Source organism: Armigeres subalbatus, chromosome 2 (genome assembly GCF_024139115.2).
Source record: "Armigeres subalbatus isolate Guangzhou_Male chromosome 2, GZ_Asu_2, whole genome shotgun sequence".
Taxonomy (NCBI): domain Eukaryota; kingdom Metazoa; phylum Arthropoda; class Insecta; order Diptera; family Culicidae; genus Armigeres; species Armigeres subalbatus.
In genome coordinates, this window is record NC_085140.1 from 106916125 (window position 1) to 106940215 (window position 24091).

At 40.3% G+C, this 24091-nt stretch overlaps 1 protein-coding gene across 3 annotated transcripts in view; it reads left to right on the forward strand.

Annotated features, from left to right (window-relative positions):
* The window catches only part of LOC134210603 (probable cytochrome P450 301a1, mitochondrial), a 92516-nt gene that overhangs the window by 42946 nt on the left and 25479 nt on the right, over positions 1–24091 (forward strand). For all 3 annotated transcript variants that reach the window (XM_062686722.1, XM_062686724.1, XM_062686723.1), the window contains exon 2: positions 3232–3641. In XM_062686722.1, the coding sequence (XP_062542706.1) occupies positions 3301–3641 (341 nt within the window). In that variant the 5' untranslated portion in view covers positions 3232–3300. The remainder of the gene's footprint in view (positions 1–3231; positions 3642–24091) is intronic.

Genomic DNA, 24091 nt, shown 5'->3' on the forward strand with positions numbered 1-24091 from the left:
CGAGCAGATGGCAATATTTGTGATGGCATATATCACACGACCTTCCTTCTGCCAAGCTCCCGTATGAAGGGGGAGGGAATAATATCAGTGTGGAAGCTGATATATCTCCACTGGCAAAAGGAGGTGGTTCGATTTGCTCATATGCCATCGCGTGCGGAAGGATTTTCTATCGACGAGTGCTGTCTCCAAATTTCTAATATCAATTCAGCTGTTATTGGTCGACGGTACAGCAGCAGTGCCTTTCTCTGCTTTGTTCTCTCCGAGGCAGCCAAGTTGGTTGCGACGAGACGGACGCAATGAGAAAACAGAACTGTGCAATAAAAATCCTATTCGACTAAATGCTGATGTCATATTATCTCAACAGCAGAACTGTTCGGTGAATAATTTTACTGATTTTCGGTTATTTTGACAGTTTAACAATGGAAAAAAATACAAAAAATCTGTTAAATAATTACCGAACAGTTCTGCTGTTGAGATTTCGGTAAAATTTACCGAATACTGTGAAATGAGTTAAGTGTATAACTCCTAATAATACAACTATATAAAAGTTCATTTAATCATTGTATACCGTCGTTGGGGGTGACAATGGGTCAAATGGGGGTGAGAATGGGTCACTGTTTCAACTACTTAGAATGCTTGTAGAATGGATTGAATGTATCTGGAGACAAGAAGACTAAAATATAAGAGACCTTTTTGAATGATTTTGCTCTTGTACCTCCTGGGTCCTCCAGGCTGCCGGTGAGAGCGATGACCCATTGGCACCCCCGATGGCGGTAATGTTTTGGGGAATTTGTCTTTAACATGTAAACTACCTTTGTTACAATTCTGAGCTCAATCGAACATACCGAACCAATTTTTGGAACGAAAGAGTGTCGAAGGTGTATTTTCCTATATAGGGTAAAGTGCCCAATAGTGGACTCTCCAGCCATTTTTGCATTATTACAGCACAATGTAAACATTTTGCCATGGAATTCCATCGGGAGAACCTACCTTACAGTCCTATGGTTTGATTACATGCATTGGTAATACTATGGAAAGCAAAATTAGATGATTTTTAACAATTCTATAAAAAAATAAACACGAGAGTGTCCATTATAGGAATATTTTGAGGGGTCCATAATAGGGAAGAAGAACGTCCCGAAACGAAACATAAAAATCAAATGAAGTGTCGACTATAGGCAAGCAATTACCTATTATAGACCCCCAGGGGGTCTATAGCAGGCGCCCTATAGTAGGCGCATCCAGTCAGACTTTAAAATGTTAATTTCAACAAATAACGTCGTGTATTTGAGTGTTTAAGCATGTATCGTAGATAGAAGATGCAGAACTTGTTATTAAATATCAAGCAGAATTAATGTGTTGAAAATTTCTACTCCTTATAGTGGGATGAGCAAAATTCCGCTACTAGGGGGTCCACAATTAGGCATTTTACCCTACATATTTGCCGTGGAACCCCCATGAAAACTTCAAATCAAATGCGCCAGCTTATGCAACAAGCGATTGAGCTGAAACTTTAAAAGATTGATTTTCTCACCCAAAGACACAATCCTGGGGGTGCCCCGGAGAATTCGACAACTTTTCCTATCCTGGGCCAGTCTAATGTACATGCATCCATGTTCGATAAATAGCGCTGTGGCTGTTAAAATGTTTATTTCATAATATGCATTTTTATAAGTGTCATCCACGCATTGCATTTTACATTTCTGAGACTGTTATATTGAACAAAGCTTCAACACCCGCATTTGCTTTTTATTTTGAATAAACATTTACTGTTCAGGTAAAACAAACATCAGTACACAATGATAGTCTTCTAAAACGGGGACTTCAAGCGGTTTCTTGTTCATCGTTTTAAACTAAGCTCGTGATATTATTATCACTGACATGATGCATTACTCACAGTGTACTAATTGACAGCAAACGTTAAACGGAAATCTAAATAAATATACATTGTTGCAGCACATAGATGAAGTGTGAAAAAAAATATTCAAATTCCGGAATATTTTTGCGTTAGGGCGAATTTTTCGTTTTCAATCGGAATGAACATTCCAATGCTTAGTGTATAACTACTATGGCTTGAAGAGAAGTTTGATGTCTATCTGTTAGTCATTAAATTTAATATCGCCCATTCAAAATAATTTCTAGACCTGCTTCAAATTACGATGGAAGAATTACGAAAGGTAGCCAAAAAACCCACATGATGGGCAAACATCTGTTCAAATAATGCAATTCAGTCAGTAATTACTTGTATGATCATTAGAAGATTTCCTTGTAAATTTATCGTCATCGACAACGGATTAAAATGTATTTGAAGCGTTAAAAATAAATAAAATCGTCTTTGTTTTGCATCATATAGGGGAAACCGCCAAATGTTGAACGGCTAATTTTGTCGCCTATTGTTGAACTCCCATAAGAAATGCACGTGCGTTCAACAATAGGCGAAGAAATTAGCCGTTCAACATTTGGCGAATTACCCTACTTATGTTTTGTTCAGAGGAGTAAGTTTCTGGTGCCAGCATTTGTATAATTTTAATTTATGCGTATCCTTTCCAGGATTCAAAATCTTGAGTTCAAATTAACATGGCTTTCTCTTTTCGTATATCGAGCATTAGCATATCGGCCTATTTTAATGTGAAAAAAAAATTATACCAAAAGAGCTTAAAATAAATCATGTTTATAATACCATTAAATCCGTCAACGCCTCCTGCTGGTTGCAAGGGATCTTAATGTCTGATGTCTTTTTTTTTATTTTCGATGTATTCACAATTTATGAAGTAAAATAATTACATAAAATTACAAAGTTAAAAAAGACAATTATTGAACAGTTACGATCATCATAAGAGTATCCATCCCTGAGTTCCGACACTTCATTATTATGTTATTATGGTACCAAAAGATGAAATTCTAGCAGCCACTAAGCAGCCAATATATTCTTAGTGAGCTACTACCAGCCAAGCATTCCCACTTCCACACATACGTATTTCCTCTCTGCTTAACATGTATTTAATGATGTAATAAACATTTGTTTTTCACTAAATGTGATCTACGCCCACCTCACACGCTATCATTGCATAAATTCGAGACGAATGAAATCGAAAATCGGTGCCTCCAAACACCACGATTAGAAAGATTCCAACAATCCGCTCTACAAGCTGATTGTAGCAAACATCCAACAATTTCAGTACAACAAATCGCGCTCCGAATTAACAAACATCTTTTCTGTTTCCTACTCAGGATTTGCATTCGACGGCAGCCGAATCGAAAGCACCACACCCGGCCAGTGAGTGCGACTGTGCAGCGAAAATGAACCCCACTCGCCATCGGTTGATACGCGAGCTGAATCGATTAGCGTCGACGTCAGCGGCATCGTCCGCCCCCTCAGCACCGCAGACCGCAACCCAAAGCCCCGCTACCGTTGCCAGCAGCAAAGCCCAACAGAGCAGCAAAATCCCCAGCTCTCACTATGCCACCAGCACCTGTCCGCACATGATGGAAGTCGCATCGGTGGCAGTGGATACCCGGCTACACCCGACCCAGGCCTATATCCAACAGCAGGCTCCACCGACGATCAAGCTGGAGAATGCACGGCCCTACTCGGAGGTTCCCGGTCCGAAGCCATTGCCCATTCTTGGCAACACCTGGCGGTAAGTTTCTTCTGGGTCTGCCATTACCCTTCTTATTGGAGCAATTGCTAATTTCGAATTTGCGTCAATTGAAATTGCGTTGCTGTGATGGAACCAGTTTTGCTGGTTTCCTTGTGACGCTAAGTTTTGGGGAATGTTCTGAAGCGTTCGTTTCGTTGAATGACGTTATCCGTTCTGAGGAAAAACCGCATCAACCTGCGACGCAAGGCCAAATCAGTTAATCCACGGGCCAACAAACCTCCTTTTCAGGTTTCGTTATTAGCGATTCAATTTCCTGAATTGAGGAATCAGAGCATGAAAATAGAGCTGAATAGCCTGCACGGAATCTATTTATCTGAAGGCGATACGATCGTGGCCAGTCAGTCGAATAATCAAAACTATGCTTCGGCAAAACTGCTTCGCCAGAACACGCTCTCACACCATATCATGGTTTTGGTAACCAAATGCAGATTTTATACCAAAAAACACCAGTTCTAGCCTGGCCATTTTTATTAAATTTTGAATAAAGTATGGACTTTTAGCATTCTAATATACTCTTGCATTTTTATATCTCTGCATTTTAATATACTCATTATTTCATGAGACTTTGCATACTTGAAATCCTAGACAGGAAAACTTGCCACGACAGGATAAAGAATAGTGGTTTAAACCTGCTTATGTTTATTTTTCTTTGCGTTCGAAATCGGTTCTGTAGATGTCAACAGAACCGAACACACTTTTTGGAACTTAGGAACCAATTTGGTCACAACAGGCTGCTTTTGACGCGGAAATAAAAATAATAATGGTTAAGGTCCAAAAATTTGTAACGATGACAAAAAAGGATACTTTTGTTACTAACTTTTCATCTCGTTATTTTGCATTATCTCGTTAGCAAATGTCGATTGGTACCGTAGTTTCTGCTTTTACAGAAATATTCAATAATGTAACCTTATTTTAAAAAAATCATAGCAAGATATTCTCGGAAAAATCGGAGCATGCAATTGAAATAATTCTTGTCATATTTTGTTCGTGTTCTGATAAAGGCTTGTTCCGAGGTGCGTTTGTCAGTAGCAGGCTCAGTCCCTACGCTGCTTTAGTTGTTCAGAGTTCCTACACAAGGCTGCGGTCTGCATGTCATTTGGAAACCTATAATAGCTCTTATGATTATGATGAGCTGTTCGACATTGCTCACTCTGCATAGAGCTACGATTTCCCAGTGTATAGAAAACGTTTACCTGTAGGGGAAATGACACCTTTGGCAGGTTTTGTTCTATTATTGTCAGAAAGGTTTTTGTTGGCCAAATTTTGTGAAATTTGGCCACAATATTCTTTGATATACAAAGAATGTTCAGGCCAAATTTGAGCATAATTAGTTATAGAAAACCCCCTGCCAATAATAGAACAAAACCAGCCAAAGCCGTCATTTCCCCTAGCTAAAGCAAGACAAGAGTCGACTTCTTTGGTTAGCAATCAATAATGCATTTTGAGAATGATGTAACGACTAGACTGGATGAATTTGTAAAAACAATCTTGATGTTTCAACTGATACAGGAAAGTGTAAGACCAGTGAGTGCCTACCCGAAGCAAAGGAATATTTATGCTGCTCTCGTTCTCAGTAGAACTCAACCTTTCCAGTTTCCATATAGATATTTTTGGTCACCATTGATATGATGAATTATTTGCTTATGGCATGATCGGTGATGAACGAAAGCTAAGGAAAGATCGAAAGAGGAAATTACGCAATGGAGCACAATACAGAATTATTAAATATTTTATTATTTTATTATTTATTTGATTATTTATTATTATATATATATATATATATATATATTATTATTATTATTTATTCATTCATTTATTATTTATTCATTCAGACTAAAGCCGAAGTGGCCTGTGTGGTACATGAGAGTCTTCTCCATTCGGCTCGGTCCATGGCTACACGACGCCAATCAAGCAGTCTACGGAGGGTCCGCAAGTCACCACCTGATCGATTCACTTTGCCCGCTGCGCACCTCGCCTTTTTGTCGGCCTGTCGGATCATTGTCGAGAACCATTTTCACCGGGTTACTGTCCGACATTCTGGCTACGGGCCCAGTCCACCGCAGTCGTCCGATTTTCGCGGTGTGAACGATGGATGGTTCTACCAACAGCTGTTGGCTCGTGGTTCATTCGCCTCCTCCAAGTACCGTCTTCCATTTGCATCCCGCCATAGATAGTCTGGAACAATACTCTCTCGAAAACTCCAAGTGCGCGTTGGTCCTCCACGAGCATTATTGTCCAGGTCCCGGAGCGTTGTGCGGAGTCCAAAGTACCTACGAACGATTTCCTGCCATGAAGCGTCACCGAATTGCTCTGCTGGTATCGTTATCGGAGGTCACCAGTGAGCCCTAGTACAGAAATTCTTCAACCACCTCGATTTCGTTTCCTTCTATACAAACTCATGGGGAGTGGCTGATGTTGTCCTCTCGTAAGTCTCTTCTTATACTGCGTCTTCGACGTGTTTTTTTTTTAACTTGTTTTTTATTTAAAGGCTCAATCGCCATCAGGCATAACGGAGCCGCTATACTTTTGATTTTTGTTGACAATCAATGTGTGTCTTAGATCTTAGTGTTAGGTTTGGGGAGCCGAAAAACTCGCGGCTTAGTCGAGGTTAGGGTGTACAAAAAATCAGAAGTGTTATGTACAAGACACAACCGCCCAACGTAAACTACGTATAAGGCAGTTTTGTTTATTGAGGATTGTAGTGCCATCATGCATGAATATTTTTAGAAAATTCATTTGATTACTTATGTCACTGGTTTCGAAGAAAAGTAGCGTATCTTAAGATATGAAAATTGTTGGATACGTCAATTATTTAAAAAATTTACTATGAAAACCCAAATTTAGTCCTTAGTGGTAATGATGCCTTTCTTGGATCCGAATTGCCTACATTTGGGTTTTGAAGCATTTGATGAAATATTTCAATAGAAGAAGCCCTAGGAAGCATTCTGTTTTCCGTTTGCAACATTTATTATTCAGAAACATTCCAATCATAGGCATATCTTGTTTTCGTGCATCACTAGAAATCATAAAATGTCAATCATGTACCAAAACCCAATTAATTTGGTTGTGGTGCGCGCGAGTAGTAAACGTTGCGGACGGGAAAAGATAGTGTGTGCGTTATTACATTCTAACTCCTACTGTCTGGCAGTGTTGGTAAAATCTCAAAATCTCAAATCTCATCGGCGATTCAAACCATGCGTGAGTCAAATCCCATCAGAATTATGTCCGAGAGATTTGCTCATGATTTGAATCGCAATTTGCATCATTGCATGATATTTACGTGTTCTTCATTGTTGAATGCATTGAATTAACTATTTTTTGTCTAAAACAATGGCTAATAATTATATATAAACAAAACATACGTCTCGATTGCGTTTTGACGCTTTTTAGAACGAAATCATTTTTCGGTGAGTGAGCGAAGCGATGCGATTCTGTCCGAGAAACTCAAGCGCGATGCTTCCCCTACAGAATCGCAGGCGAGTTAGCTCGTGCATGAAACCTCGATGATTCAGATTTGAGTATGATTCTACCAACTGAGTGCACAGATAGAAAAAGTTGTTGAAATTTACACGATAGTAATGCACATAAAGGGAATGCCAAAAAGAGCGTAAATTTAAACGATATTATCACCTGAATGTATGCAATTTGTATTGCATTATGTCACTTTTTATACGAATAAGTGTCATAATGCTAAGTGAATTGCATACATTTAGGTCAATCTTGTTGGAAAAGATCCATGTACGCCCAGAATAGTGTAATTTTCCACGTCTTTATTATTTACGCGTCGATTACTTTTCATTATTTTTTTCTGTGTGTCATTATGGATAAAGTATTCGTGCAAACATTTTATTAATATCATTGCAAGACTTTTGAATCAGGGAGCAAGAAGGTGATAGCTCTATTGTATCTCATATAGCCTGTTTCAAGAACGTATGCGTTCCGAAGCTTTTGTGGTGTACAATAAGTACCGCATTATTGCACCCACGTATTATAAAAATATCTTAAGTACATTCACACTTCCTGAATCAAAGTTAAATCCTTCTGATTCAGGCACGCATTTTATTGGATAAAATATTATTAGGCCGATATAAATATTTTTTTTAAATATGTCTCACCCACATTGTTATTTTGCTCAAAAATAACAACTTGAGGGCAACAAAAAGAAATTCCGGTAAATATTGAGAACTTTCAAAACATTCTTTAACAAATCCGAGGAGTTTTTTTTAATTTTTTTTTATTTTAATATTTATTTTTTACTAGCAGACCCGTCGAACTTTGCTTCGCCTAAAATTGATTTATTCTCTGACTAATTCTCGAGTTATGCAGAAATGTTTGGTTCATTTGTATGGGAGCCCCCCTTTCCAGAAGGAGGAGGCGTTGCAAATCACCACAGAAACATGTATTCTCTTCCAAAACCTCCACACGCCAGATTTGTTTCCATTTGCTTGATCTCGAGTTATGATGGAATTGGTGTTTTATTTGTATATGAGCCAGGTTTCAAAGAGGAGAGGGGTCTCTAACCATCTTAAGAACCTTCCCCGGCCCCAAAAACCTCTGCATTCAAATTTTCATGCCGCTCGATTCAATAGAAGAAGAAGAAGAAGAAGATTACCTCCCCTTGACTTTGCGGAGACCATAATTTTTAATAAATATGTGTAACGGCCTTATTAGTTTTCAGTTTGCAAAAAAATGCATTTTCCAAAGTCGTTTTTTAATATAAATTGATTGCATTACTAGCAAGGGCATTGGCATTGATAACAATTCTCGCGTGATTTTTGAAAACGTCGTAAGTCCAAAAGAGAGGCTCTCTTTGTTTACTTTCTCTCTCGATTATTACAAAGCAATACTAACATTTACATTGGATTTTCCAGCACCGATCTGAAAAAAATTGCTTTCTCTAGTGTGCTGAGGTGAAAATATTGCAACAAATTTTAAAATAGCCTAGATATTAGGAAAAGAGAGCGTAATGAAAGAGAGTCTCTCATTTGGACTTACGACGTTTTCAAAAATCACGCGAGAATTGATCGTCTCATGCCTGCACAAACATGCCCCTATCTGGACCCCTTTTATACACGGATAAAATGGAAAAAGCTTGTTAGCTTACTGTTTATTCCTTCTAAAGCATTTTAAAATTATAATTGTCACAAGGATTATAAATAAATGTAGCTTAACATGCTTTTTAAGCATTGCAACGATTTTCCGAAAAATAAAGTTGCAAAATAAAATGCTTAACAAGCTGGCTCTACTACTCTTGAGACTTGAGAAAAACATACATTTTACTTTTATCGCTCAGCAAGGTAGGTAGAATCGCAGCCATATTTCATATTTTTTCAGGTTGTTCCAGCTTCCAGTTTCCAGCTTCCAGCTTCCAGTTCTTGCTCGACTAGTCCGGCTTTGCGCAGCCAGCGAAAAGATTACGCAAAACTGAACCGTGCAATACAAAAAGAAACTCTTTTTTTATTGATTTTGTTCCCGACTTGCGCCGAACCGATGAATGCTCCAAGGGGAACGATATAAATTTTTCTATGGCGAAAACATATCCCTGAAAAAAGATAAACGGCATATCCTCTACGAGTATTGTTGTATTTCTTGTGGGATTTACTATCGTTTATCGATACTTTTCAGCCCAGAAAAACTTGTGTCGTTACCCTTGGTAATCCCACAAAAACAATAGGTTTTCCTGTGTTTTTCATATGCAACTACCCAAGTTACAAATATTCCGCGGAAATGCTGCTAAAAATGAACCTTAATTACCCCGCTCTTGATCATAATTCCACTCTGAGGAACTCATTTTTTGCCCTTGGGCTTTTATGTTTTATAATCAATTTTTTATCCCCATACAAATCCCGTCTTTTTTCAAATTAATTTTCAATGTCGTGACGTTGATTCTTAGTTGCAATTTTCAAAAGTTTTTTTGTTAATTTAGATATAAACAATATGAACACCGGCTCCATTGCTTAAAATCATAGCAAAGAAAGCCTTGCAATGATTAAATCAAATTTATCTTTCAAAAGATTAAATCGAAAATAATCCTAGCAATGAGTGGATAGACCGAATATCGTTTTAGCTTAAATTTTAATCTTTTAGCTTTTATATTTTTATCCGTGTACACCATGCACTACATTACGCATTTTGTTACATTTGTTTCGACCGCGGTCGCTGGTCCGGCTCCATTGTTCTACTTTTTGTGCGAAACACTGCACAAAAGGAGAGTCCAAAAGCCAACCGCACTGAACGGCGACGGCGGAAACGAGACTCTTGCGGACAAGAAAAGCGGTTGCTGCCAAAATGATCCGATACCCTATTTTAACATTCATAACCCGAAGTTTCAATATAATTGACAAATTGGTAGAGAATTTCCGAATCGATTGATATAAAAATCTCAAAAATCCGTCGGAAGATAAAGGCGCTATTAAAGTTCAAAATCTTACATGATTTCGTGACGGTCTCGAATTTGGAAATTTTCATTTGTCACCCTGTATCCGAGTCTTCCCCTTAGACGTAGTTTACGTCAAAAAGGAGTGGGATAGAGCCAAGGGTATTCCATTGTCCTGTGCAGCACTGTAGCGGTCTTATTGTTGTTTGACGTAGATTATTCAGGACATAATTGTAATGAAAAACTGTTTTCCAAGCGTAGAGGGGTGGGGCACGTAGACGATGATGATATGACCTTACAACAGACAGAGGGTTAAACGAAAATATTGATCCTTTTCAAGAATTTGTATATAAGGATCATGTAGTCTAGGTCAAGCATACCCGGCACATCTTGAATGTTTTCCTTCTCTGATTTTCCTCGGGCCCGGAGGGATTCACATAAATTGGACCTGGCAACACCGTATTCGGGACAGTCCCAGACAACGTGATTGATGTCTTGATAGCCTGCACCGCAACCGCATCGATTGCTGTCTGCGAGCCCTATTCTGAAGGAATGCGCGTTTAATGAGTAGTGATTGGACATTAGCCGACACATTACTTTAATAAAGTCTCTGCTAATGCCCAATCCCTTGAACCAAGGCTGCTTCGATACCTGTGGAAGAATGGAATGTAACCATCTACCCAAATCTCCTTCATCTCATTTTCGTTCCCAACTGGCCATGGCGTGTTGACGAGCAATCGAGAAAAATTCACTGAAGGCGATTTTGCGCTCATAGGGTAACGGCTGTATTTTGGACCGGGCTCATATTTTGGACCACCTAGCTGATTTTTTCATTTATATTACACAGAAAAAAATAATGAAAACTAAGAAGCGCGTAAAAAATAAAGACATGGAAAATTACACTATTTTGGTCGTATATTTCGTATGTTGGATGTTTTCCAACAAGTACACCCTAAATGTATGCAATTTATATAGCATTATGTCAGTTTCTATTGCATACATCATAAAAAAGTGACATAATGCAATGGAAATTGCATTCATTGAGGCGATAATATCGTTTAAATTTAGGCTCTTTTTGACATTCCCTTTACGTGCATTACTTCCGTGTAAATTTTCAAAACTTTTTCTATCTGTGTATACAAAACTAAATAAAAATGCAACATTTAAATTTTATTGCAAGAAAAAACTATCCATAAAGTATCTCCTACATTTGTTCCTTAAAAAATATAGCAATTTTCAAGAATATTTTCACGAATTTACCCATTCCGGCTGGATTAGACCAAAACCAAAAAGACATTCTAAAATTGAAATCAACTTTCAAAAGGTGTAAGTTTATTTGTACATAGATTTAAGACATGTGAATGATGTTGTTGACTTATTACAACCTAATTGAAGCAGTTTCACATCTCGGGCAAAACATTGTAAGTTTAAAAACAGTATTCTGAGGTATGTTCAAAATATGTTCACTTTTCATCGAACCGAACATATTTTCGACATATCTTCTTTTTAAGTTCTAGATCTCTTAAACTTTTGTTTTTACCAACCATTTGTTTCTCTAGTATGAAACCATTCATAAATTACTGTTCATACTGCATTTATGAATTACCGTTCATTGATGTAAGCCCTAGTAAAATGTCTATTAAACCAACATGTAACTGTTTTCATTATTTCCATACGAAAATAGTTAAGAAAACTACATGACAAGAACCAATCTTTGCTAGAGCTCTCCGTCCGTGCTGCTTGCCAATGCAACAGAGTTCCGCGTTCTACGATTGTGTTTCGTTTGGTTAAAGAATGTGCAAAGCGTAAGAAGGATTTTTTTAGTATCTTTACTAAGGAGACTTTTAGCCCTAGACTTGCTCGTCTCCGGCGAGTAAGGAAGAACCGGGCAACCCACTAATATCAATGTCTCAAATGAAACAGCTCTGAAAACTACATAACAAATATGGCAGAATAGGAGTGACCACGTGCATGGATCACGGCCATGGGCCATACATTTGTTTTGCTTTGATGATGCTGTACCGAGTGGTACTGACATTGATATTAATTTCAATACCCTTAGATAGTAGATATTGTTCTAAGCTTTTGAGTGCTTATAAAAATGTATTGTTTAACAAGGACTTTAAGGATGAAAACGCCGAAAATGTTGGAGATCACTCATTTAATCTAATAGTACCATAATTTTGCTTGCAATACAAAATTATTCGAGTGGTCCAAAATATGTTCATTAGGTGGTCCAAAATAAAAACAGGTGGTCCAAAATTAAATCTAACATATCTTCAAAATTTATGATAGTTTGGCTCTTTCGGTGGGATTTACAACATTTTTATTTACAAATCCTACCTAGCATTCACTACTTTTTAGTTGCTTAGGCTAACTTTTATTCGAAAAATTGTTCGGCCATCTCCTAAAGTGGTCCAAAATACCTCCCTTACCCTAAATATCGCCTTCCATAGCGCCCACCTTGGCAAGAGAGGCCGCTCTCTCATTACCCGGACCCATACTAAGGTGATAGTGTAAAAGCGATTCGATAGAGCACTCAATATGGTGCGTATTTCACTCAGGAAATCTCGGAACTTTTCAAATTGGCGTATGTAACATTTTGATCGAGCTGAGAAAATGAGCTTCGAAGTTTTCAGATTTTATTTTTATTCCTATTTAGAAACTAAACATTTTTATTGCCATTGAATACACCTCAACGATACATTATGAAAAGGTTCATCGTCACTGATTCTGAAATCTGCACTGCGTGTTAACATTTCAGTTATTTTGATAAAAATATATGTTACAACGTTCTGCAACAGATAAATCACAAACGTCGTTTTGATACGTCAGCATGACCGAGGTCATGCTACTTTCGTCGAAATGTTACGGTGCTCCGTACGCTGCATTGTTGATACGTCGAAATGTTGCGTCAAGTTGAAACGTTTCACGCACATGCGACAAAAAAATTGCAACACTTACGACACGACGTAACAACATTTGCTGCAGAAAAACAACGTAAAATGTTTCTCTTAACGAAAATCAGAATATTCAAGCAACATGCTTAATTTTGAAATCAGTGAAGAAAAAGTACAATCAGACGCATGTTTTAAACTATTTAGTTGTTCGAAAAAACTTTTTAAAGTACATTTTCTGCTAAGCGGTGTATGTGCAATATTTTCAACAATGATGTTACACCGTTTTGAAAAAAATTGATTTACATTTTTAAAAACACATTTTCATGTAGCTTTGAAGATATACACATTTTTAGATGAATTTAATGCCATATGCTGTTAAAAACGGGTTTGTTTACAATTTGCGACATACGCCGTTTTGAAAAAGTACCCGAGAAATAAGGTGAGTGCTGTACCGGCCTCATTGAACGAATAGCCTCAAGGGAGCTGAGGCTATCCGTAAAAATGAAGTATTGATCAGAGGGAAGAGAGGCAATTCGCTCTAATGCGTAGTGTATAGCCGCTAACTCTGCAACATATACGGAGCAAGGATTCTGAAGTTTATGAGCGGCGCTATGAAATTCATTGAAGACACCAAATCCAGTGGATTCATTTGTTTTTGACCCGTCTGTGAAAAAGCTTTTGTCGCAACTGACATGGCTGTACTTGCTTGCAAAAATTGATGGTATGCACTCCGATCGGTACGAATCTGGTATTCCACGGATCTCTTGTCTCATGGTCAGATCAAAAACTACAGTTGAACTGGAGGAGTTTAAGAAGCAACCACGATTGGGAACATTCGAAGAAGGGCCAACATCCAGGCTCATGTACCAGTAGTACAGTGTCCTAAATTTTGTTTGGAAATTTCGTTCGATTAGCTTCTCAAAATTTTTAATTACCAATGGATTTAAAACCTCAAACCGAATGAGGAACCTGGACGACAATTCCGCGAGACGATCTGATAAAGGCAGTACTCCCGCAAGTACCTCCAAGCTCATTGTATGAGTCGAGTTCATAGAGCCTAACGCGATACGTAGACAGCAATATTGGATACGTTGGAGCTTCAATATGTGCGTTTGCGCGGCGGATTGAAAACAAAAACTACCGTATTCGATGACCGACAGAATCGTTGTCCGATAAAGCTTTATCAGATCTTCCGGGTGGGCTCCCCACCATGTTCAGGTAATAGTACGCATGAAGTTGATTCGTTGTTGGCATTTCTGATACAGATGTCTAATGTGCATTGTGCCTTTCGAGTCCAGGTGCCTTTCGAGTCGAACCAGACCCCCAAATATTTATGTGAAAAGCCTTGAGCGATTTTCTTACCCCTAAAGTGAAGCTTTAATTTTGCCGGCTTATGCTTCCTAGAAAAGACAATCAGCTCAGTTTTCTCCGGAGAGAATTCGATACCTAGCTGAATAGCCCAAGAAGACAAATTGTCTAAGGTATCTTGCAATGGTCCTTGCAGATCGTCCGCCCCTGTTCCTGTAAAGGAGACAACGGCGTCATCCGCAAGCTGTCTAAGCATGCAATTTTCCACGAGACATGCATCGATGTCTCTAACGTAAAAATTATAAAGAAGAGGGCTTAAACATGAGCCCTGGGGGAGACCCATGTAGCTAATTCGAGAAATTGTTGAGTTTCCATGAGAAAAGCTCATATGTTTCTCAGACAACAAGTTGTACAAGTAGTTGTTTAATATTGGTGAAAGCCCACCCTCGTGGAGTTTGTCTGAAAGGATATCAACGCAGACTGAGTCAAAAGCCCCCTTAATGTCCAAGAAAACTGAACCCATTTGTTCTTTTAAAGAATAGGCCAGTTGAATTTCTGTAGTAAGCAGTGCAAGACAGTCGTTCGTTTCCTTGCTTCTGCGGAATCCAAATTGAGTATCTGATAGAAAATCGTTCGATTCAACCCATTTACCGAGCCGATTGAGGATCATCTTCTCCAACAGCTTACGTATACACGACAACATCGCGATCGGTCGATACGAGTTCAATTCGCAGTCAATGTGTTTTGTGATATCGTATGCATTGTCAATCCGATGAGTTTGACGCGATCCATTGGTAATTGAGATGATCCGACACAGGTTTCTCTGGTTTTTTAATTTTTTTTATTGTCTTTATTAACGAGGTTTTCGGCCCTTGGCCGGTTCACAAAATGGTTTTTTAATGGCGATTACTCTCACCTGTCTCCATTCATCTGGAACTATGTTACTTTCTAGGAATTGATTGAATAAGTTTAACCTCTTCGCGACGTCTGGGAGGTTTTTAAGCAAGTTAAACTTAATTCCATCAATTCCTGCTGCAGAATTGTTACAAGAAAGGAGGGCAAGCGAGAACTCGACCATCAGAAAGGGATTATCCATTTCACTTCGACCGGGTGCTACGTCACACACGAATCCTTATATTGGAACGGAATCCGGGAAAACCTTTTTAGCGAATGCAATGATCCACCGAGAGGAGTTTTCCCTGTCTTCGTTAACCGACGACGCGTTTCGCATTCTTCTTCCGACGGCCAACAGAGTTGACATCGACGTGTCTCGCGATAGGCCATCAACGAAATGGCGCCAGTAACTTCGTTTCTTGGCATTTACGAGGCTCTTGAATTTTTGTTCAAAAGAGATATACCGGTCATAGTTAACCCGCGAACCCCGCTTCCGATAATCCTTGAACACGTCGGATTTTTCACGATATGCTTTAGTACACTCGCCATCCTACCAAAGGGGAGATGGTGGACGTCGACACGCTTACAATCCCGGTATCGGTCTACGATGTGACTGAACTGCGCTGTTGTGAATCAAACTGGCGAGAAAACCGTATTCTTCCAACGGAGGTAGTACATCGAACAATTGTTGACCATCGATGATCCCCTCAGCATACTTTCTCCAGTCAATGTGTTTTGTGAGATCGTATGCATTGTCAATCCGATGAGTTTGACGTGATTCATTGGTAATTGAGTTTTCGATAGGCAGGTGATCACTACCATGGGGATCCAGAATCACTTTACACGTACAATCCAATGTTAGTAAAATGGAACAGATTGAGACATCATTTCTACTTTCGAGTCCTGAAGGTGCCATGCGTAATGCTTCCCCGTTATTCAAATATGTCAAATTGAAGTAGTCACACATGTCATAAATTAAGCATGAACGGTTGTCATCGGTCAGTTCCCCCCAGGCTGTACCGTGTGAGTTGAAATCTCCCAGAATCAACCGGGGCTCAGGCATTACTGAGCAGATAGCCGTAAGATCTCTGTAACGAACAGAGGCATTCGGCGGTATATACACAGAGGCTATGCTTAAGCTTTTGCCTCGTATGGTGACATGGCATGCAACTACTTCAGTGCCTATCATCGAAGGAAGATCTATTCTGTAGAAGGAGTGGCGTTTATTGATCCCCAAAAGCACCCCTCCATATCCATCACCTCGATCTAGACGAATAATGTTGAAATCATGGAAAGAAAGGTTTTTATCTGAAGAAAGCCATGTTTCACTGAGAGCAAATGTGTCACAACACGAGGTGTGAACTGAATATTCAAACGCAGCTAAATTTATCAAGATACTCCTACAGTTCCACTGCAGGACTACGATCTTATCCCCGACCTCGTTGATTAAATTAGACATCGAGGGATAAGATCGAATCAAGAACAGGCCATTTTGAAATCAGTTGCTTCAATAAGGGTTTCACCAGAGAGATTATCATATTGATAGTGTTTCTCACTGCGGGTGAGATTTCTAATGTGTTGAAGATGAAATCCACAATCCCAGAAAGAGTCATTTTGTCTGAAACCTCAACTTGATTGTGTTGAGGTGTTCTCTGACTTTTTTGTTGTTTTGAGATTTCTGGGCGATACACTGGAACAGCTGGGGTTTTAGATGTTCCTGGAAGTGATGGAAATTCGCCAGCCACAAACTTGAACCCCAATGAAGAAACTTTTGGGGGTTTTCCAACACTTACTAATTTTGCAGGGGAAGGACGGATACCCTGTTGAGTGACAGGGACTTTAAGAGTAGCCTTTTGGGTTTGAGGCTTAGTTCTTATTCGCTTCCTCTTTGTACCTGTTTCAATCACAGCGTATTCCTCACCGTCCCCAGAGTCAGAGCCTTGGTCATCGAGGGGCAGGGAAGAGTAGAGATTGTTGTTAACAATGGGACGGGTCGATGGAACAGCAGGTGCGGCGACTTTTTTTTAGCATTTCTGCATAAGTTCGCCGTGATCGCTGTTGAATGGATCGCAGCTGGTGTTTCCCCCGCTCTATGTACCGAGGGCATTTGGACAAATCGTGTGGAGCTTCTCCACAGCAGGTACATTTCGGTTCTGTGCTGCTGAGACCCTCCGAATGTTGTTCACCGCACTTACTGCAGCGCGGTTTGTTGCAGCAGTAAGTCTCAGTGTGTCCGATTTGCTGGCATTTGATGCAGTGCATTACACTCGGCACATAGAGTCGAACAGGTAATCGAAGCTTCCCGATCACGAGATAGTCTGGCAAAGCTGATCCGGAGAAGGACACCCGAAACGAGTCTGAAGGTTTTTTCGTGCCATCAGATGCCACGTGGTTCATTTGCCTGACATCGATCACCTGGACAGCTGGGACGGCTCTATTCTTGAACCCACCAGCGCCAAGAGTTCTTATGTCAGCGCATGACAGGTACGGCTCGGTGACCACTCCAGCAATTTCGACTTCCCGACTCGGTATATATACGTGATATTCCCTCAAAAAGAGCTCGTAAGCAGCGATCTTATTTGCTTGTTCCCGATCACTAACCGTAACTCGCAATTTGTTACGGCTCGGTGCATTCACTTCTTCAATGCCCCGAAACGACTTTGCCAGGTCTTTTTCGATTTGCAATTTATTTAGCGGTTTGCCTTTGGGTCGAAAGAAAACCAGAAAGGGTCCTTTCGATCCGGGTGGGTATGTTTTCAGGCGGGGGTACGCTGTGGAAATGTTTCCAGCGGATGAGGGGGGTAATGGAATTGGTTTCATTCACCATCAAAGTAGTGCTGGTATCCATGAGTTCTGGAAATGTGCTAATAGGAGTTCCAGTTGCATGTGATGTAGATTGGGTCGGATGATCGATTTGTTTCACTTTTGGCGAATAAGAAGATGTTTGTTTGTTTTGACTGGTCTCCGGTGAGGTAAAGAGAGACTCGACCAAATGTTCAAACCATGGTGAATCTATCGAATCGTCATCGGAAATCACAAACTGCGTTTTCTCCCCGCCTGAATAAATTGCATCCATTACTTGGGTGGGCCATCCACCGCTAATGACAACAAATCGAAAATCAGATATGCTAATTTGTAGAACGTTGAGAGAAATAAAAACCCAAGAAAATAGAAAGAAGAAAAAATAGAAGGCAAAAAGTCAATAATAATAATAATAATAAAATCAATTTCAATAATAATAAAAAAAAGTGTTTAGGAAATATAATTTATGCTTATAGGGGGATTGATTCCGATGTATTATTTACAGAAAACGGGATAATAATAGCTCTGATACTTATAATCGTACGAAAAAAAAAACTTGCGAAATGTATAATCAAAGCAAAAAAAAGCTTACAAAAATGAAGAGTTCAATGAGACTGCGGACCCACTGTAGGATTGCCCATACAACAGACAGCAGCAGAGAAAGAAACAAAATTGAACGATACTACCTATTCTTGCTATTGCTGCCGACGATCACGGTTCGAGGCCGCATCTCTTGGCCCCACGCTCGCCAAGTCGTTTCGCACCTGCCCACCTCGCTCGCCGTCTTGTACATGCCGGATCGGAAGCGAACACCATCGTTGCAATGTTGCTGTCCGGCATTCTTGCAACATGCCCTGCCCAACGTACCCTTCCGGCTTTAGCTACCATCAGGATACTGGGTTTGCCGTAGAGCTGGGCGTTCATTCTTCGCCGCCACACAGCGTCTTCTTGCACACCGCCAAAGATGGTCCTAAGCACCCGTCTCTCGAATACTCCGAGTGTTTGCAAGTCCTCCTCGAGCATTGTCCATGTTTAATGTCCGTAGAGGACTACCGGTCTTATTAGCGTCTTGTACATGACACATTTGGTGCGGGGGTGAATCTTTTTTGACCGCAGCTTTTCTGGAGCCCGTAGTAGGCCCGACTTCCACAGATGATGCGCCTTCAAGGGGCAACCAACTCTAAACTTTGCGATAGTATTACTCATTGTCCCGCAATAGTATTTCTTGGTATTTCTAGTATCCATGATTTTCCTCAAACAAAGATACGGTTGTTAGTTCGGTTGTTATGGCGTTTGTTAGTTAGTTGTTGAAACACAGTGCGGGGATTTAGAAAAAATCTGATTTCTACCTCAAACAAATTCTAAAAAAATTCAAACCGCATTTTATATTTCTAATGCCATGAAACCAAACCGGGAGGCTCAAAGATAGTCCAGAAAATATTAGTAGTAGAAACAGTTGCTCAGTGATTTTTTAAAATTTTAAAGGAGACGGAGATCATGTGTTGCATAAAACGGGGTGGACTGTATTGATTGGGTGGCGATGTGTTTCATGCTTTCCCAACCAGGCTTCTTCGATCAATTTAACATATATGCGACGTAGTTTTTTGCTAGTATTTGTTAGTATTTCTGGGTACTATCGAAAGTTTAGAGTTGGTTACCCCTCGTGCGCCTTCATATTTCACGACTAAAATTGTCATCAGCCGTTAGCACGGATCCAAGGTAGACGAATTCCTCGACCACCTCGAAGGTATTCCCGTCTATCGTAACACTGCTTCCCAGGCGGGCCCTGTCGTACTCGGTTCCGCCCACAAGCATGTTCTTTGTCTTCGAAGCATCCACCACCAGTCCAACTTTTGTTGTTTCGCGTTTCAGACGAATGTACCCCGGCTGTTACACCCGGCTCTCCGCATGCATGACACCTTTTAGCGAAATGTTGAACAACAGGCACGAAGTCCATCACCTTGTCTTAGTCCCCGGTGCGATTCGTACGAACTGGAATAATCGCCTGAAATCTTCCCACAGTTTTGCACACCATCCACCGTTGCTTTGATCAGTCTGGTAAGCTTCCCAGAGAAGCTGTTCTCGTCCATAATTTTCCATAGCTCTACGCGGTCTATACTGTCGTATGCCGCCTTGAAATCAATGAACAGATGGTGCGTTGGGACCTGGTATTCGCGGCATTTTTGAAGGATTTGCCGTGCAGTAAAGATCTGATCCGTTGTCGAGCGGCCGTTAATGAAGCCTGGTGATATCTTCCCACGAACTCATTCACTAATGGTGACAGACGTCGGAAGATGATCTGGGATATCACTTTGTAGGCATCATTAAGAATGGTGATCGCTCGAAAGCTCTCACACTCCAGCTTGTCGCCTTTCTTGTAGATGGAGCATATAACCCCTTCCTTCCACTCATCCGGTAGCTGTTCAGTTTCCCAGATTCTGACTATCAGTTTGTGCAGGCAAGTGGCTAGCTTTTCCGGACCCATCTTGTTGAGCTCAGCTCCGATACCATCCTTACCAGCTGCTTTATTGGTCTTTAGCTGCTGGTTAGCATCCTTAATTTCCCTCAAGGTGGGGGCTGATCGTCCGCTGAACTGACGTAGTCATCTCTTCCTCTGCCTGTACTCTCAGCGCTATTCAAATGTTCACTACGAGGCTGCTTCTACCTTTCGTACGTCAAGATGCTCCCATCCTTAACCCGGCACATTTCAGCTCGAGGCATGAAGCCTTTACGGATGCGTTGAGCTTCTGATAGAACTTGCGTGATTCTTGAGAACGGCACAGCTGTTTCATCTACTCGCACTCCGTTTCTTCCAGGCGGCGTTTCTTCTCCTGAAAAGGCGGGCCTGCTGTCTCCGTTTCCGTCTATAACGTTCCATGTTCTGTCGGGTACCTTGCTACAGTGCCTGATCACGCGCCTTTGCATACCGCCCATCACTATGAAAGCTGTTACCCAGCTCGTGTGTTACCTGTTAGTTACCTGATCTTCACTAAGGTTGCTCGTATCCCGGCTAGCACCACGAGTAGGTAGGGTTAGGAGTTGCTGGGTAAGAGGCTAAGGACCACGAGATCAGGTCTATTTTATTCCTTCAGGTACGCGAAATACCAATGGTACGCATTACCTAGCATTTGCCAACCATGACAGAAGTTAATTCCCCAGGAATTCTTGAGAACATCCTAAATCAGTAGCGAAACACTGGAATTGCTTAGCTTTAGCTTAGCTTATCTTAGACTGACTGTACATATCAACGGTTGCTACTCCGTGATTGATCAGAACTGGTGCAAATTGCACTACGATCCAAGTGAATAGTGGTTGGGATTTTCAAACTATTCTCGAAGTGCACGTTTCAGCAGCTCGCAAATGTTGATCAATAATGGCGCCGGCCAAGTCCTTACAGTCAGTTGGGAAAGGGAAGGAATGTTAGAGTGTGGTTATTGTTGCTACAAGAGACCGAGAATACCTCTGCATCTCCACAATTACCACGGGAAGGTAGTTATGTTAGTTGGGTGGGGTAATCAGTAACAAAGATCGGGATTCACCATGGAAAGTGATGTGACCTATGCAACTTCTACACTACAGTATTAGCATTTCCTTAGTATGTTAAATTGTTCATCCTTCGCGAGAATAAACTATCAATCGCTCAAAGTGAGGGATTGTTCATTTAAATTTCGGATTTGGCGCCCGCGGCATCATTTCTTCAACGTAAGGAAAGTTAAAAATAAACGGGAATTAAATTGAAAATAAAGTAATAATCACGGCTGTTCAACCACATTGATAGTAATCGGAAAGCTAATTATGTTATCTCTATTTGACGTTAAGTGAGAATGTTAAACCAGACATATTTTGTTAATTCACGTTTATTTTCCATTACTTTCGCGCTCGCGTGTGTCTGTCGCTTGCCGTGACCAGTATACCGTAATCAGGTCTCACTGGTATCAATCCTGATGTGCTAGTTGGCACTCGTTATGGGCTTATGCGCTTTGAGCGGCACACAGTCGCTTACCAGTCAACATAAAATCGTACGTGGTGCAGTACAAGATGCTAAATTGGACGCGATATACGTGTACATGTTGTATAGAGAAGTACCTCTATCGCCTCCACTTCAGCATACTACACGACACCATACACTAGGGTGGCTCAAATTAGTATGAGAAAAACTTTTTCAATTTTTTAATGGTCCGCCCTCTTATTCGGTTTATTTGATGCCCTGATGCTCTGGACAAAATTTCAGCCAAATCGGTCAACGTTTGGGCGGTACTAAACTCGTTGGAAGTTTATATGCAAAAATGTATGCAGAAACATCCAAAAACAGTGAATTGTAGTTGGACGGCACAGCTTACGATGAAGAACTATGATACTCATTCAGATCTTGAAGAATTTAATGCAAAATTTGAGTAGTTCCACTTTTTACGAAAAATGAGTGAGATTTCCGTGAGAATAAAAGAGACGGCAATACAATTTCGCTCAGTCTCTGAGTGATTTGAAACGGGTGTGTATAACGAAGAAAAAAACACAGCCTTTCGCGAGCACCGCACTCTTCGATCTTCTCGGTTTTGACTCTGGAATTGCTTGCTAGAAAATCGCAATTACAGTCTGTACAGAATCACACAGGAATTGAGAGTTTTTTGGAAAAATATTCCAAAAAATCCTAGTGACCAATTATCTTCTATTTAACGAGTGGTCACCAAAAAACGGGAATTTCAATACTTCAATAATTTTCTATGAGAATATTATTGCTTTCAGAGAAATATTTCCTTATGTAAATGAATCCTTAGAATATTCAGAAAATTGTCGCCCACACACTTTTACTCCTACATGCTCAGTTGTTTCAAACATGATATCAAAATAGGAAGGATGCGCGCATCATTGTACATTTTTTTCAAGTGTACAAAGATCGTGGGAAAAGTACACGGTGGACAATTTTGAACGTGAAAATGTTTCTTAAACTGTTAAAGGGTTTTAAGTAGATCGATCTCCATTGTATTCCAAGGAGATTGAAAGGCCAAAGACACAGAGCAACTCATTAATAGGATAAGAAGCATCATCCTGAAATAGCCGCCGTCCAACGGTCATGTAATACCTGCAAGATTAAACTACGCAACACGGTGGACCACGGACCATGTGCTATTATTCCTTAATCTAAGTTTAAAGACTAAGGCCAACTCTGTATATAAGGTATATCAGATTGAACTGTACTTCTTTGTAGTTTTCTTCCCGAGCTATTCTTTTCATTCTCGCTATTTGGTGGCCACCCGTCTATACAATAAAAGTAAAAATAGGGCTGTCTTCGTATCCGCATAACTCTAGACCAACATTTGAATAGGACGTATCAGCCATAATTTATTCCTTCCGATTCCTCACCTGCATACATAGCATGTAGATGTAGACGAAAAACCGGAAAGAATAAATTTTGGCTGTTACGCCCTTTTCAAATGTTTGTCTAGAACTCGAAAACGGCTGGATGGATTTACTTCATTCCTTCAGCAAATATGTTAGTTATCGTTTCCGACGGGTTTATATGATATTTTCTTATGCGAAAAATACGAGTCCGTTGGGTAAATCGTGAAAAACTAAAATTAAGAATCGTATGGCAACTTCGCATGGGCAGGCAGTTCAGAACTCTAATTTTCGCCTACTATGCAGGACAACATCGGCCGGGTCAAAACCTCGCGGTTAATAACTGTGGAAGTGTTGAATGAACACTAAGCAGCAAGGCGGCAATGTCCCAGTGGGGAATGTGATGCCAATAAGAAGAAGAAGACGACCCATATCTATTATAGACACTATAGGTTCCATAGACGAGCGCAGGAACGGTTGGGTCATTTCGATTAAGTGTGTTTTCCACTTTTTCACAGTGTACCACGTGAATTTGACGTCACACGCTCCGTTGCTTGGATTGCAATCGTGACGTCATGCTCGTTTGGCTACACTAACTGACAGTTCGTTTGGCTACACTCGCCTTCGCCTCAGCTCGTCTATGGAACCTGTGTCTATAATATCTATGTCAGGAAGAAACTTATATTTTGTTATCGATTCTATACGTGTAACGAAGAAAGAAGATTTACCGAACAACAAAAAATATACTCCAGTACCGGTATTTTCCCGGCACTTCCGGTACTGGACTTAGTACCGTAGTACCGGTACTATAA